Raw genomic sequence first — 17,099 nt, 5'->3', positions numbered from 1 at the left:
GGCTTAAAAGCATCATCCGATTGGCTTATGAGACTGCCGGACGGCAGCCTCCTGAAAGAATCACAGCTCACTCCACTACGGCTGTGGCTTCCACATGGGCCTTCAAGAAAGAGGCTTCTGTTGACCAGATATGTAAGGCAGCGACTTGGTCTTCACTGCACACTTTTGCCAAATTTTACAAATTTGATACTTTTGCTTCTTCTGAGGCTATTTTTGGGAGAAAGGTTTTGCAAGCCGTGGTGCCTTCCGTTTAGGTAACCTGATTTGCTCCCTCCCTTCATCCGTGTCCTAAAGCTTTGGTATTGGTTCCCACAAGTAAGGATGACGCCGTGGACCGGACACACCAATGTTGGAGAAAACAGAATTTATGCTTACCTGATAAATTACTTTCTCCAACGGTGTGTCCGGTCCACGGCCCGCCCTGGTTTTTTAATCAGGTCTGATGAATTATTTTCTCTAACTACAGTCACCACGGTACCATATGGTTTCTCCTATATTTTTCCTCCTGTCCGTCGGTCGAATGACTGGGGTGGGCGGAGCCTAGGAGGGACTATATGGCCAGCTTTGCTAGGACTCTTTGCCATTTCCTGTTGGGGAAGAGATATTCCCACAAGTAAGGATGACGCCGTGGACCGGACACACCGTTGGAGAAAGTAATTTATCAGGTAAGCATAAATTCTGTTTTTGCGTTCAATTCGTAATCCGTCCCAAAATAATTATTGTATTTTATATATTGTATTTGATATTTTTTGGATGTTACTGGGTGTTATAGGTTATAATCTATTGTTGGTTTCCAGATTATATAATTGATATAATGTAATCATGAAATGATTTATTTTATTTTGGCACCTGCATGGTTTATATTAGTTAATATTAATAATTATTTAATTTTAGTTTTCCTTTTGATGAAACTGAAATTTCCACCTTAGTTTTCAAAAAACATTCTGTCAAAAAGTCAAAATGTAAATTAATTTGTGTTAGCTAATTAAAACTACAGTGTTGTTTTGCACCCATAACAGAATGCAGAATGACAGTGATAAAGAACAAAGGGACGACAGAAGGATTAGAGCTAAAGATCAAGATAAACAAAGGTACAGAATGGAAGATGGCAGAAAACAAAGGTCCCACTATGAGTATGAGAAGTTCACAAGGAGGAACGAAGATGATCAAAAATGGGGAAAGGCTTACAGCCAAGATCGCGTAAAGAAAGGAAACCACAACTCCAGCTTTGCAGCGGATGCAGTAGACAAACTGGGTAAAGAGGACAAGGGTGATGGCATTGCATCCAAAAAGGACCGCCTAAGAAATAAGGTTCTTTTATTCTTCTAGGATAACCTCTAAAAAAGACAAATATGCCCCTGTTAATGAGTGTCCTTTATGCTCTAACAAAGCTTAAAGGTGTAAAATATGTATAATATTTTCCAACTTAATATTTGTAGTGGCATGTTTTCTAGTTGTTGATTAGGCATCAGTGTATTTGAGTGATATTAATTGCATAGCTTTTTCATCTCCCTACTTCTGAGTACAGTACAAGCATTTGACATGTTAAGTAATGTAAATCAAATCTTGTACATGTTAGGTGAATTTTTCAATTGAAAACCATAAAACATTCTTTTGGCCATAATATGCCACAAGTTTAAAGGACATTGCAAAATCTTGTGAAAAACAATTGATATTTTCCTGATATACAATTCTGGCCCTTAGTTGGGATTTTGCAAAAATAAAGAAAATGTTACAGTTCCGGAAAAACGGCTTGTGGTTTGGTTATAAATATTAATGTAGGAAATTAAAAATTGTGTTTCACGCAGGGTTGTTTATAATAATCTAGCCCAAACTAGCATAAAAGATAAACATTCATGGCCAGATTAAAAGTGGCACGTTAAATATTTTTTTCCCACGCAAGCGAACAGAGTTTAAAGTAAAAACTTGCCTAGAGGACGTATTACAAGCTAAAAGTAAAAAGTTAGCGCTCCTCAGGCATTCGCTCGCGCTCTAACTTTTTACTTTCAGCTTGTAATTCCAGGCTTTGGATAACGCATTCCCCCTCCCCCCCCATAGACTTCTATGGGGCATGCTAATCCAACACTGCGCTAGATCAACTTGGCTAAACCCAAAGGTGTTAGTAATACTTTACACACCTGTTGTTCCCATATAACAAAATGTACTTTCTATTTTATATATATATGTATATATATATATATATATATATATATATATATATACGATTATGTTTTGTAAAATAGATATCTATACTTATATATCTATATGAACATATATATATATATATATATACAGGGAGTGCAGAATTATTAGGCAAATGAGTATTTTGACCACATCATCCTCTTTATGCATGTTGTCTTACTCCAAGCTGTATAGGCTCGAAAGCCTACTACCAATTAAGCATATTAGGTTATGTGCATCTCTGTAATGAGAAGGGGTGTGGTCTAATGACATCAACACCCTATATCAGGTGTGCATAATTATTAGGCAACTTCCTTTCCTTTGGCAAAATGGGTCAAAACAAGGACTTGACAGGCTCAGAAAAGTAAAAAATAGTGAGATATCTTGCAGAGGGATGCAGCACTCTTAAAATTGCTTCTGAAGCGTGATCATCGAACAATCAAGCGTTTCATTCAAAATAGTCAACAGGGTCGCAAGAAGCATGTGGAAAAACCAAGGCGCAAAATAACTGCCCATGAACTGAGAAAAGTCAAGCGTGCAGCTGCCAAGATGCCACTTGCCACCAGTTTGGCCATATTTCAGAGCTGCAACATCACTGGAGTGCCCAAAAGTACAAGGTGTGCAATACTCAGAGACATGGCCAAGGTAAGAAAGGCTGAAAGACGACCACCACTGAACAAGACACACAAGCTGAAACGTCAAGTCTGGGCCAAGAAATATCTCAAGACTGATTTCTCCAACATTGGTGTGTCCGGTCCACGGCGTCATCCTTACTTGTGGGATATTCTCTTCCCCAACAGGAAATGGCAAAGAGTCCCAGCAAAGCTGGTCACATGATCCCTCCTAGGCTCCGCCCACCCCAGTCATTCTCTTTGCCGTTGCACAGGCAACATCTCCACGGAGATGGTTAAGAGTTTTTTGGTGTTTAAATGTAGTTTTTATTCTTCTATCAAGTGTTTGTTATTTTAAAATAGTGCTGGTATGTACTATTTACTCTGAAACAGAAAAAGATGAAGATTTCTGTTTGTAAGAGGAAGATGATTTTAGCAGACAGTAACTAAAATCGATTGCTGTTTCCACACAGGACTGTTGAGATGAAGTAACTTCAGTTGGGGGAAACAGTTAGCAGACCTTTCTGCTTAAGGTATGACTAGCCATATTTCTAACAAGACCATGTAATGCTGGAAGGCTGTCATTTCCCCTCATGGGGACCGGTAAGCCATTTTCTTAGTCAAATATAAAAGAATAAAGGGCTTAAAAAAGGGCTTAAAAACTGGTAGACATTTTTATGGGCTAAAACGATTGCTTTATTGGGGCATATTATGCAGATTGTAGCTTATAATTGGCATTATAATCTTGGGGAACGTTTAAAAAACGGCAGGCACTGTGTTGGACACCTTTTTTAGTCTGGGGGCCTTTCTAGTTATAGACTCAGCCTCATTTTCGCGCCATTACTGCGCAGTTGTTTTTGGAGAGCAAGGCATGCAGATGCATGTGTGAGGATCTAAGAATCACTAAAAAAGCTTCTAGAAGGCGTCATTTGGTATCGTATTCCCCTCTGGGCTTGGTTGGGTCTCAGCAAAGCATATAGCTGGGACTGTATAGGGGTTAAATTTAAGGGTTAAAGCTCTGAAATTTGGTGTGCAATACTTTTAATGCTTTAAGACACTGTGGTGAAATTTTGGTGAATTTTGAACAATTCCTTCATACTTTTTCACATATTCAGTAATAAAGTGTTTTCAGTTTGAAATTTAAAGTGACAGTAACGGTTTTATTTTAAAACGTTTTTTGTGCTTTGTTGACAAGTTTAAGCCTGTTTAACATGTCTGTACCATCAGATAAGCTATGTTCTATATGTATGAAAGCCAATGTGTCTCCCCATTTAAATTTATGTGATAATTGTGCCATAGTGTCCAATCAAAGTAAGGACAGTAATGCCACAGATAATGATATTGCCCAAGATGATTCCTCAAATGAGGGGAGTAAACATGATACTACATCATCCCCTACTGTGTCTACACCAGTTATGCCCACACAGGAGGCCCCTAGTACATCTAGTGCGCCAATACTTATTACCATGCAACAATTAACGGCTGTAATGGATAACTCCATAGCAAATCTTTTATCCAAAATGCCTACTTATCAGAGAAAGCGCGATTGCTCTGTTTTAAACACTGAAGAGCAAGAGGACGCTGATGATAACTGTTCTGACATACCCTCACACCAATCTCAAGGGGCCATGAGGGAGGTTTTGTCTGATGGAGAAATCTCAGATTCAGGAAAAATTTCTCATCAAGCTGAACCTGATGTTGTGACATTTAAATTTAAATTAGAACATCTCCGCGCACTGCTTAAGGAGGTGTTATCTACTCTGGATGATTGTGACAATTTGGTCATTCCAGAGAAATTATGTAAGATGGACAAGTTCCTAGAGGTTCCGGTGCCCCCCGACGCTTTTCCTATACCCAAGCGGGTGGCGGACATAGTAAATAAAGAGTGGGAAAGGCCCGGCATACCTTTTGTTCCCCCCCCTATATTTAAGAAATTATTTCCTATAGTCGACCCCAGAAAGGACTTATGGCAGACAGTCCCCAAGGTCGAGGGGGCGGTTTCTACTCTAAACAAACGCACTACTATTCCTATCGAAGATAGTTGTGCTTTCAAAGATCCTATGGATAAGAAATTAGAGGGTTTGCTTAAAAAGATTTTTGTACAGCAAGGTTACCTTCTACAACCAATTTCATGCATTGTTCCTGTCACTACGGCAGCGTGTTTCTGGTTCGAAGAACTAGAAAAGTCGCTCAGTAAAGAATCTTCGTATGAAGAGGTTATGGACAGAGTTCAAGCACTTAAATTGGCTAACTCTTTTTTTTTAGATGCCGCTTTGCAATTAGCTAGATTAGCGGCGAAAAATTCAGGGTTTGCTATCGTGGCACGCAGAGCGCTTTGGCTAAAGTCTTGGTCAGCGGATGTGTCTTCCAAGACAAAATTGCTTAACATTCCTTTCAAAGGTAAAACATTATTTGGACCTGATTGGAAAGAGATTATTTCAGACATCACTGGGGGAAAGGGCCACGCCCTCCCACAGGATAGGTCTTTTAAGGCTAAAAATAAGCCTAATTTTCGTCCCTTTCGCAGAAACGGACCAGCCTCTAATTCTGTATCCTCTAAGCAAGAGGGTAATACTTCACAACCCAAACCAGCCTGGAAACCAATGCAAGGCTGGAACAAGGGTAAGCAGGCCAAGAAGCCTACCACTGCTACCAAAACAGCATGAAGGGATAGCCCCCGATCCGGGACCGGATCTAGTGGGGGGCAGACTTTCTCTCTTTGCTCAGGCTTGGGCAAGAGATGTTCAGGATCCTTGGGCGCTAGAAATAGTTTCTCAAGGTTATCTCCTGGAATTCAAGGAACTACCCCCAAGGGGAAGGTTCCACAGGTCTCAATTATCTTCAAACCAAATAAAGAGACAGGCATTCTTACATTGTGTAGAAGACCTGTTAAAGATGGGAGTGATACATCCAGTTCCAATAAGAGAACAAGGAATGGGATTTTATTCCAATCTGTTCATAGTTCCCAAAAAAGAGGGAACATTCAGACCAATTTTGGATCTAAAGATCCTAAACAAATTTCTCAGGGTTCCATCGTTCAAAATGGAAACTAATCGAACGATCCTACCTACTATCCAGGAAAATCAATTTATGACTACCGTGGATTTAAAGGATGCATACCTACATATTCCTATCCACAAGGAACATCATCAGTTCCTAAGGTTCACTTTTCTGGACAAGCATTACCAGTTTGTGGCACTTCCATTCGAATTAGCCACTGCTCCAAGGATTTTCACAAAGGTACTAGGGTCCCTTCTAGCGGTTCTAAGACCAAGGGGCATTGCAGTAGTACCTTACTTGGACGACATCCTGATTCAAGCGTCGTCCCTGTCAAAAGCAAAGGCTCATACGGACATCGTCCTAGCCTTTCTCAGATCTCATGGATGGAAGGTGAACAAAGAAAAAAGTTCTCTGTCCCCGTCAACAAGAGTTCCCTTCTTGGGAACAATAATAGATTCCTTAGAAATGAGGATTTTTCTGACAGAGGTCAGAAAATCAAAACTTCTAAGCTCTTGTCAAGTACTTCATTCTGTTCCTCGTCCTTCCATAGCGCAGTGCATGGAAGTAATAGGTTTGATGGTTGCAACAATGGACATAGTTCCTTTTGCACGAATTCATCTAAGACCATTACAACTGTGCATGCTCAGACAGTGGAATGGGGATTATACAGACTTGTCTCCGACGATTCAAGTAGATCAAAAGACCAGAGATTCACTCCGTTGGTGGCTGACCCTGGACAATCTGTCACAGGGAATGAGCTTCCGCAGACCAGAGTGGGTCATTGTCACGACCGACGCCAGCCTAGTGGGCTGGGGCGCGGTCTGGGAATCCCTGAAAGCTCAGGGTCTATGGTCTCGGGAAGATTCTCTTCTCCCGATAAACATTCTGGAACTGAGAGCGATATTCAATGCTCTCAGAGCTTGGCCTCACCTAGCAAAGGCCAAATTCATAAGGTTTCAGTCAGACAACATGACGACCGTTGCATATATCAATCATCAGGGGGGAACAAGGAGTTCCCTGGCGATGAAAGAAGTGACCAAGATAATTCAATGGGCGGAGGATCACTCCTGCCACTTGTCTGCGATCCACATCCCAGGAGTGGAAAATTGGGAAGCGGATTTTCTGAGTCGTCAGACATTCCATCCGGGGGAGTGGGAACTCCATCCGGAAATCTTTGCCCAAATAACTCAATTATGGGGCATTCCAGACATGGATCTGATGGCGTCTCGTCAGAACTTCAAGGTTCCTTGTTACGGGTCCAGATCCAGGGATCCCAAGGCGACTCTAGTAGATGCACTAGTAGCACCTTGGACCTTCAACCTAGCTTATGTATTCCCACCGTTTCCTCTCATCCCCAGGCTGGTAGCCAGGATCAATCAGGAGAGGGCCTCGGTGATCTTGATAGCTCCTGCGTGGCCACGCAGGACTTGGTATGCAGACCTGGTGAATATGTCATCGGCTCCACCATGGAAGCTACCTTTGAGACAGGACCTTCTTGTTCAGGGTCCATTCGAACATCCGAATCTGGTTTCCCTCCAACTAACGGCTTGGAGATTGAACGCTTGATTTTATCAAAGCGTGGGTTTTCAGATTCTGTAATAGATACTCTGATTCAGGCTAGAAAGCCTGTAACTAGAAAAATTTACCATAAAATATGGAAAAAATATATCTGTTGGTGTGAATCTAAAGGATTCCCATGGAACAAGATAAAAATTCCTAAGATTCTATCCTTTCTACAAGAAGGTTTGGAGAAAGGATTATCTGCAAGTTCTCTGAAGGGACAGATCTCTGCTTTATCTGTTTTACTTCACAAAAGACTGGCAGCCGTGCCAGATGTTCAAGCATTTGTTCAGGCTCTGGTTAGGATCAAGCCTGTTTACAGACCTTTGACTCCTTCCTGGAGTCTAAATCTAGTTCTTTCAGTTCTTCAAGGGGTTCCGTTTGAACCCTTACATTCCGTAGATATTAAGTTACTATCTTGGAAAGTTTTGTTTTTGGTTGCAATTTCTTCTGCTAGAAGAGTTTCAGAGTTATCTGCTCTGCAGTGTTCTCCGCCCTATCTAGTGTTCCATGCAGATAAGGTGGTTTTGCGTACTAAGCCTGGTTTTCTTCCGAAAGTTGTTTCCAACAAAAAATATTAACCAGGAGATAGTTGTACCTTCTTTGTGTCCGAATCCAGTTTCAAAGAAGGAACGTTTGTTACACAATTTGGACGTAGTCCGTGCTCTAAAATTCTATTTAGAGGCTACTAAAGATTTCAGACAAACATCTTCCTTGTTTGTTGTTTATTCTGGTAAAAGGAGAGGTCAAAAAGCGACTTCTACCTCTCTTTCCTTTTGGCTTAAAAGCATTATCCGATTGGCTTATGAGACTGCCGGACGGCAGCCTCCTGAAAGAATCACAGCTCACTCCACTAGGGCTGTGGCTTTCACATGGGCCTTCAAGAACGAGGCTTCTGTTGACCAGATATGTAAGGCAGCGACTTGGTCTTCACTGCACACTTTTGCCAAATTTTACAAATTTGATACTTTTGCTTCTTCGGAGGCTATTTTTGGGAGAAAGGTTTTGCAAGCCGTGGTGCCTTCCATTTAGGTGACCTGATTTGCTCCCTCCCTTCATCCGTGTCCTAAAGCTTTGGTATTGGTTCCCACAAGTAAGGATGACGCCGTGGACCGGACACACCAATGTTGGAGAAAACAGAATTTATGCTTACCTGATAAATTGCTTTCTCCAACGGTGTGTCCGGTCCACGGCCCGCCCTGGTTTTTTAATCAGGTCTGATGAATTATTTTCTCTAACTACAGTCACCACGGTATCATATGATTTCTCCTATATATATTTCCTCCTGTCCGTCGGTCGAATGACTGGGGTGGGCGGAGCCTAGGAGGGGTCATGTGACCAGCTTTGCTGGGACTCTTTGCCATTTCCTGTTGGGGAAGAGAATATCCCACAAGTAAGGATGACGCCGTGGACCGGACACACCGTTGGAGAAAGCAATTTATCAGGTAAGCATAAATTCTGTTTTTTCTAAGGTTTTATGGACTGATGAAATGAAAGTGAGTCTTGATGGGCCAGATGGATGGGCCCGTGGCTGGATTGGTAAAGGGCAGAGAGCTCCAGTCCGACTCAGACGCCAGCAAGGTGGAGGTGGAGTACTGGTTTGGGCTGGTATCATCAAAGATGAGCTTGTGGGGCCTTTTCGGGTTGAGGATGGAGTCAAGCTCAACTCCCAGTCCTACTGCCAGTTTCTGGAAGACACCTTCTTCAAGCAGTGGTACAGGAAGAAGTCTGCATCCTTCAAGAAAAACATGATTTTCATGCAGGACAATGCTCCATCACACGCGTCCAAGTACTCCACAGTGTGGCTGGCAAGAAAGGGTATAAAAGAAGAAAATCTAATGACATGGCCTCCTTGTTCACCTGATCTGAACCCCATTGAGAACCTGTGGTCCATCATCAAATGTGAGATTTACAAGGAGGGAAAACAGTACACCTCTCTGAACAGTGTCTGGGAGGCTGTGGTTGCTGCTGCACGCAATGTTGATGGTGAACAGATCAAAACACTGACAGAATCCATGGATGGCAGGCTTTTGAGTGTCCTTGCAAAGAAAGGTGGCTATATTGGTCACTGATTTGTTTTTGTTTTGTTTTTGAATGTCAGAAATGTATATTTGTGAATGTTGAGATGTTATATTGGTTTCACTGGTAAAAATAAATAATTGAAATGGGTATATATTTGTTTTTTGTTAAGTTGCCTAATAATTATGCACAGTAATAGTCACCTGCACACACAGATATCCCCCTAAAATAGCTATAACTAAAAACAAACTAAAAACTACTTCCAAAACTATTCAGCTTTGATATTAATGAGTTTTTTGAGTTCATTGAGAACATGGTTGTTGTTCAATAATAAAATTAATCCTCAAAAATACAACTTGCCTAATAATTCTGCACTCCCTGTATATATATATATATATATATATAGATAGATAGATAGATAGATAGATAGATAGATAGATAGATAGATAGATAGATAGATAGATAGATATTGTACATACAGATCTCCATAGAAATATCTATTTAAAAATCAAGAATCTAATTCTAAATGAAGAACATAGGAATTTAAAGTATTTCTATTCAAAACACATTAAAACATATTAAAAATTAATAAAAATGTTATTGCATGCACATTGACATATTACCATATCCTTTTTTAAACTTTTAATTAATCTTTAAATGATATATTTTAATTAAAAAGTGTATATATGAGTGTAATATTTTTTTTAATACGTTTTTGATGTGTTTTGTGAAAATTCTTTTCTAACTCTTAGGAGCCGATTTATTAACAGTCGGACCTACATCATCCGCTGTAGCAGATCATGTCCGCCCAACATCACTGAATGCCGATAGCATACGCTGTCGGCATTTAACATTGCACAAGCAGTTCTGGTGAACTGCTTGTGCAATACCGCCCCCTGCAGATTCGCAGATTGGCCGCTAGCAGGGGGTGTCAATCAACCCGATCATATGAGATCGGACAGATTGATGTCCGCAGCCTTTAGAGGAGGCATACAAGATAAGGAGCAGCGGTCATAAGACCGTTGCTTCTTAACCCCTGTTTCCGGCGAGCCTGAGGGCTCGCGCGGAAACATGAGCATTCAGGGACATTCGGCCCTTAATTAATCATCCCCTTACACTTCAGGTCTCAATTTGCGCTAAATATTCTAGCGCAGTTTCTGCTTTCGCTCGAGTGAAAACCATGCGTGCTAGTTAGCACATTCGCCATCTCCATTGAAAGTATAGGTTGTGCTAGAGCGATGTCGGCCACGCTAACCTATCTCTGGTAAACGCACTTTACCATGGACTTGTAATATCAAGTCGCGTGCTAATGTTAGCGTGGTCCAGCGATATTGCGTCTTGCGCTATCATTAAATTGCCACTTGTAATGTGGCACCTGGATGGTTTTTCAAATTTACTGATGTTTTCTGGTAAAAAAAAAAAAAAATTATACTTTAGACTTTACTGAATTAATTAGTATAACATTTTAATGGTTGCTCAGGCTATGTATTTTTATTGGAAGCTTGAAACAATAGTATTGAATGCAAATTCAGAAAGGTCTTCGTTTTGGGTGGTGAGTGCTTAATCAGGTTCAATACAAAGGAACAACCTAACATTTTTCTGTCATGATTCAGATAAAGCATGTCATTTTAAACAGCCTTCCAATAAACTTTGTATCCCTTGTTGAAAAGCAGGGACAGAAACTCAGGAGGGTGCACGTCTGCAGCACTATATGTCAGCAGTTTACCAAGAATATTATACATTTGCAAGAGCACTAGATGGCAGCAATTTGTCTTGTAAGGTGTATCCAGTCCACGGATCATCCATTACTTGTGGGATATTCTCCTTCCCAACAGGAAGTTGCAAGAGGACACCCACAGCAGAGCTGTTATATAGCTCCTCCCCCAACTGCCATATCCAGTCATTCTTTTGCAACTCTCAACAAGCATGGAGGTAGTAAGAGAGAAGTGGTGAAATATAGTTAGTTTGCCAGCCTTCTAGGTTGGGGTGCAGTCTGGAATTCCCTGAAGGCTCAGGGATCGTGGACTCAGGAGGAGACACTCCTTCCAATAAATATTCTGGAACTGAGAGCGATATTCAATGCTCTTCAGGCTTGGCCTCAGTTAGCAACTCTGAGGTTCATCAGATTTCAGTTCGGACTACATCACGACTGTGGCTTACATCAACCATCAAGGGGGAACAAGGAGTTCCCTAGCGATGTTAGAAGTCTCAAAGATAATTCGCTGGGCAGAGATTCACTCCTGCCACCTGTCAGCTATCCATATCCCAGGTGTGTGAGAACTGGGAGGCGGATTTTCTAAGTCGTCAGACTTTTCATCCGGGGGAGTGGGAACTCCATCCGGAGGTGATTAAACAATTGGTTCATCGTTGGGGCAAACCAGAGCTGGATCTCATGGCGTCTCGCCAGAACGCCAAGCTTCCTTGTTACAGAACCAGGTCCAGGGATCTCAAGGCGACGCTGATAGATGCTCTAGCAGCGCCCTGGTCTTTCAACCTGGCTTATGTGTTTCCACCGTTTCCTCTACTCACTCGTCTGATTGCCAAGATCAAGCAGGAGAGAGCATCAGTGATCTTGATAGCGTCTGCGTGGCCACGCAGGACCTGGTATGCAGATCTAGTGGACATGTCATCCTTTCCACCTTGGACTCTGCCGTTAAGACAAGACCTTTTACTACAAGGTCCTTTCAATCATCCAAATCTAATTTCTCTGAGACTGACTGCCTGGAGATTGAACGCTTGATTTTATCAAAGCGTGGCTTCTCCGAGTCAGTCATTGATACCTTAATACAGGCACGAAAGCCTGTCACCAGGAAAATTTACCATAAGATATGGCGTAAATATCTTTATTGGTGTGAATCCAAGGGTTACTCATGGAGTAAGGTCAGGATTCCCAGGATATTATCCTTTCTCCAAGAAGGTTTGGAAAAAGGATTGTCAGCTAGTTCCTTAAAGGGACAGATTTCTGCCCTGTCTATTCTTTTGCACAAGCGTTTGGCAGATGTTCCAGACGTTCAGGCATTTTGTCAGGCTTTAGTTAGAATCAAGCCTGTGTTTAAACTTGTTGCTCCGCCATGGAGCTTAAATCTGGTTCTTAAGGTTCTTCAAGGAGTTCCGTTTGAACCTCTTCATTCCATAGATATCAAACTTTTATCTTGGAAAGTTCTTTTTTTGGTAGCTATTTCCTCGGCTCGTAGAGTCTCCGAGTTATCTGCTTTACAATGTGATTCTCCTTATCTGATCTTCCATGCAGATAAGGTAGTCCTGCGTACCAAACCTGGGTTTTTACCCAAGGTAGTATCTAATAAGAATATCAATCAAGAGATTGTTGTTCCATCTTTGTGTCCTAATCCTTCTTCAAAGAAGGAGCGTCTATTACACAATCTGGACGTGGTTCGTGCTTTAAAGTTTTACTTACAAGCTACTAAAGATTTTCGTCAAACATCTGCTTTGTTTGTTGTCTACGCTGGACAGAGGAGAGGTCAAAAGGCTTCGGCAACCTCTCTTTCTTTTTGGCTAAGAAGCATAATCCGCTTAGCCTATGAGACTGCTGGCCAGCAGCCTCCTGAAAGGATTACAGCTCATTCTACTAGAGCTGTGGCTTCCACATGGGCCTTTAAAAATGAGGCTTCTGTTGAACAGATTTGCAAGGCGGCGACTTGGTCTTCGCTTCATACTTTTTCCAAATTCTACAAATTTTATACTTTTGCTTCTTCGGAGGCTATTTTTGGGAGAAAGGTTTTACAGGCAGTGGTACCTTCCGTTTAAGTACCTGCCTTGTCCCTCCCTTCATCCGTGTACTTTAGCTTTGGTATTGGTATCCCACAAGTAATGGATGATCTGTGGACTGGATACACCTTACAAGAGAAAACACAATTTATGCTTACCTGATAAATTTATTTCTCTTGTGGTGTATCCAGTCCACGGCCCGCCCTGTCATTTTAAGGCAGGTAATTTTTTAATTGAAACTACAGTCACCACTGCACCCTATGGTTTCTCCTTTCTCTGCTTGTTTTCGGTCGAATGACTGGATATGGCAGTTGGGGGAGGAGCTATATAACAGCTCTGCTGTGGGTGTCCTCTTGCAACTTCCTGTTGGGAAGGAGAATATCCCACAAGTAATGGATGATCCGTGGACTGGATACACCACAAGAGAAATAAATTTATCAGGTAAGCATAAATTGTGTTTTTTCCTGTCATGTAGTACACGCTACCTACGTAGGAATCTCTTCAACAAAGAATACTAGAAGAAAGCACATTTTACTAGTAGTGGGCCTCACTAGTAAGGTCATATTTACACAGGTGCTGATAATCATCAGGTTTAAAACAGAAAAAATATCACTTCTCAAAATCCTGCATTTTATACACAGTTTACATACTTTTGCATTACGTTTTACCAGCTTGCAAAAAACATGGCATTTGGTAAGCACAGAGCAGGCCTTTTTGACATTTTAGTGAATATCCATTGTTATTGGGCATGACATGAATTTACATATATATATATAGATAGATAGATAGATAGATAGATAGATAAATATATATATATATATATATATATATAGATAGATAGAGAGAGAGAGAGAGAGAGAGAGAGAGAGAGAGAGAGATTTAATAGCCATGTATGTGATATCTTGTACCAGTAACAAGAGCTGTAGGAAACTAAATCATGATCGTATCATCTAGATTTGGCATTTAGTGATCCCATTCTTAATGTGTTTCTTTTCATTTCATACTCGAATTTTCCTGATTTCAATTTAAATTACTTTCATTTTTTTAATGGGGATTACTATAGGAAATTGTTATGCCTTGATCACAATTTAACTGTTTGCCATTCTCTCTTCTTGGTGTCTGAGATCTTTTAAAATGGTTCTTAAAAAAACAGGAATCCCAAAAATCATGCTTAAAATAATTAAAATTTACATTATCTTTAACATTGTGTCACCATTTTCTTACAGTAATGGGAATTTTATTCTGCAAAGAGAATCATCATACAATAAGTACGGTTTGGAACTTTTGCTGATATTTTAAACCTTGTAGGTTAGAGGTTTCATGATTTACAGTATGAGAACTGTTAAAATCCTTTTCTTTCATGTAATTGGCAAGAGTCCATGAGCTAGTGACATATGGGATATACAATCCTACCAGGAGGTGCAAAGTTTCCCAAACCTCAAAATGCCTATAAATACACCCCTCACCACACCCACAATTCAGTTTTACAAACTTTGCCTCCTATGGAGGTGGTGAAGTAAGTTTGTGCTAAGATTTCTACGTTGATATGCGCTTCTCAGCATTGTTGAAGCCCGATTCCTCTCAGAGTACAGCGAATGTCAGAGGGACGTGAAGGGAGTATCACTTATTGAATACGATGATTTCCCTAGTGGGGGTCTATTTCATGGGTTCTCTGTTATCGGTCGTAGAGATTCATCTCCTACCTCCCTTTTCAGATATACTCTCAATTTAGCATTACCTCTACTGATAACTGTTTCTGTACTGGTTTGGCTATCTGCTATATGTGGATGGGTGTCTTTTGGTAAGTATGTTTTTTATTACTTAAGACACCTCAGCTATGGTTTGGCACTTTATGCATTTATATAAAGTTGCAAATTGCGGGTGGCATTAGGCCCGCGGGTGCGTCAAATGCTAAACTTTATTGCGTCATTCTTGGCGCGAAAATATTTTTGGCGCTGAAAAATACGTCTATGACGCAACTTCGTCATTTCCGGCGTCATACATAGTGACGCGAGTGTGTAATTTCCGGTTATTGTTGGCGCCAAAAAGTTTACGTTACGTTGTGCGTCATACTTGGCGCCAAACTTTTTCATTATTTCAATACCCCATTGATGTTTGCCTCTTGATTTTTTTCTTTATCAGAGGCCTATGCTATTTGCTTTTTTTTCTAATTCCTGAAACTGTCTTATAAGGAAATAGATAATTTTGCTTTTTATGTTGTTTTTTCTCTTACATTTTGCAAGATGTCTTTTTCTGATCCTGTCTCAGAAGTTTCTGCTGGAACATTGCTGCCTGACATCGGTCCTACCAAAGCTAAGTGCATTTGTTGTAAAATTGTTGAAATTATTTTGCCGAATGTCATTTGTAATAGTTGTCATGATAAACTTTTACATGCAGTTAGTGTATCCATCAGTAATAGCACATAGCCAGTTGTAGTTCCTTCAACTTCTAATGTGCATAATATACCTGTAAATTTTAAAGAATTTGTTTCTGATTCTATTTTGAAGGTTTTGTCTGCATTTCCACCTTCTAATAAATGTAAAGGTCTTTTAAAACTTCTCATTTAGTTGATGAAATTTCAAATGACCAACAACATAATTTATCCTCTTCTGATGAGGATCTATCTGATACAGAAGATCCTTCCTCAGACATGGACACTGACAAATCTACTTTTCTCCAACATAGGTGTGTCCGGTCCACGGCGTCATCCTTACTTGTGGGATATTCTCTTCCCCAACAGGAAATGGCAAAGAGCCCAGCAAAGCTGGTCACATGATCCCTCCTAGGCTCCGCCTACCCCAGTCATTCTCTTTGCCGTTGTACAGGCAACATCTCCACGGAGATGGCTTAGAGTTTTTTAGTGTTTAACTGTAGTTTTTATTATTCAATCAAGAGTTTGTTATTTTAAAATAGTGCTGGTATGTACTATTTACTCAGAAACAGAAAAGAGATGAAGATTTCTGTTTGTATGAGGAAAATGATTTTAGCAACCGTTACTAAAATCCATGGCTGTTCCACACAGGACTGTTGAGAGGAATTAACTTCAGTTGGGGGAACAGTGAGCAGTCTCTTGCTGCTTGAGGTATGACACATTCTAACAAGACGATGTAATGCTGGAAGCTGTCATTTTCCCTATGGGATCCGGTAAGCCATGTTTATTAAGATAGTAAATAAGGGCTTCACAAGGGCTTATTAAGACTGTAGACTTTTTCTGGGCTAAATCGATTCATTATTAACACATATTTAGCCTTGAGGAATCATTTAATCTGGGTATTTTGATAAGATTATATCGGCAGGCACTGTTTTAGACACCTTATTCTTTAGGGGCTTTCCCAAATCATAGGCAGAGCCTCATTTTCGCGCCGGTGTGGCGCACTTGTTTTTGAGAGGCATGACATGCAGTCGCATGTGTGAGGAGCTCTGATACATAGAAAAGACTTTCTGAAGGCGTCATTTGGTATCGTATTCCCCTTTGGGCTTGGTTGGGTCTCAGCAAAGCAGATACCAGGGACTGTAAAGGGGTTAAAGTTAAAAACGGCTCCGGTTCCGTTATTTTAAGGGTTAAAGCTTCCAAATTTGGTGTGCAATACTTTTAAGGCTTTAAGACACTGTGGTGAAATTTTGGTGAATTTTGAACAATTCCTTCATATTTTTTCGCAATTGCAGTAATAAAGTGTGTTCAGTTTAAAATTTAAAGTGACAGTAACGGTTTTATTTTAAAACGTTTTTTGTACTTTGTTATCAAGTTTATGCCTGTTTAACATGTCTGAACTACCAGATAGACTGTGTTCTGTATGTGGGGAAGCCAGAGTTCCTTCTCATTTAAATAAATGTGATTTATGTGACAATGACAATGATGCCCAAGATGATTCCTCAAGTGAGGGGAGTAAGCATGGTACTGCATCATTCCCTCCTTCGTCTACACGAGTCTTGCCCACTCAGGAGGCCCCTAGTACATCTAGCGCGCCAATACTCCTTACTATGCAACAATTAACGGCTGGG

General features: G+C 40.7%; 1 protein-coding gene across 1 annotated transcript in view; it reads left to right on the top strand.

The window, feature by feature from the left end:
• The window catches only part of UPF3A (UPF3A regulator of nonsense mediated mRNA decay), a 326,304-nt gene that overhangs the window by 299,958 nt on the left and 9,247 nt on the right, over positions 1-17,099 (top strand). Inside the window, exon 8 of the mRNA XM_053707673.1 lies at positions 1,020-1,311. Coding sequence (XP_053563648.1) covers positions 1,020-1,311 — 292 coding nt within the window. The remainder of the gene's footprint in view (positions 1-1,019; positions 1,312-17,099) is intronic.

Source organism: Bombina bombina, chromosome 3 (genome assembly GCF_027579735.1).
Source record: "Bombina bombina isolate aBomBom1 chromosome 3, aBomBom1.pri, whole genome shotgun sequence".
Taxonomy (NCBI): Eukaryota; Metazoa; Chordata; class Amphibia; order Anura; family Bombinatoridae; genus Bombina; species Bombina bombina.
The sequence above is the reverse complement of the archived record's forward strand: the minus strand, read 5'-3'. Positions and strand labels throughout refer to the sequence as shown.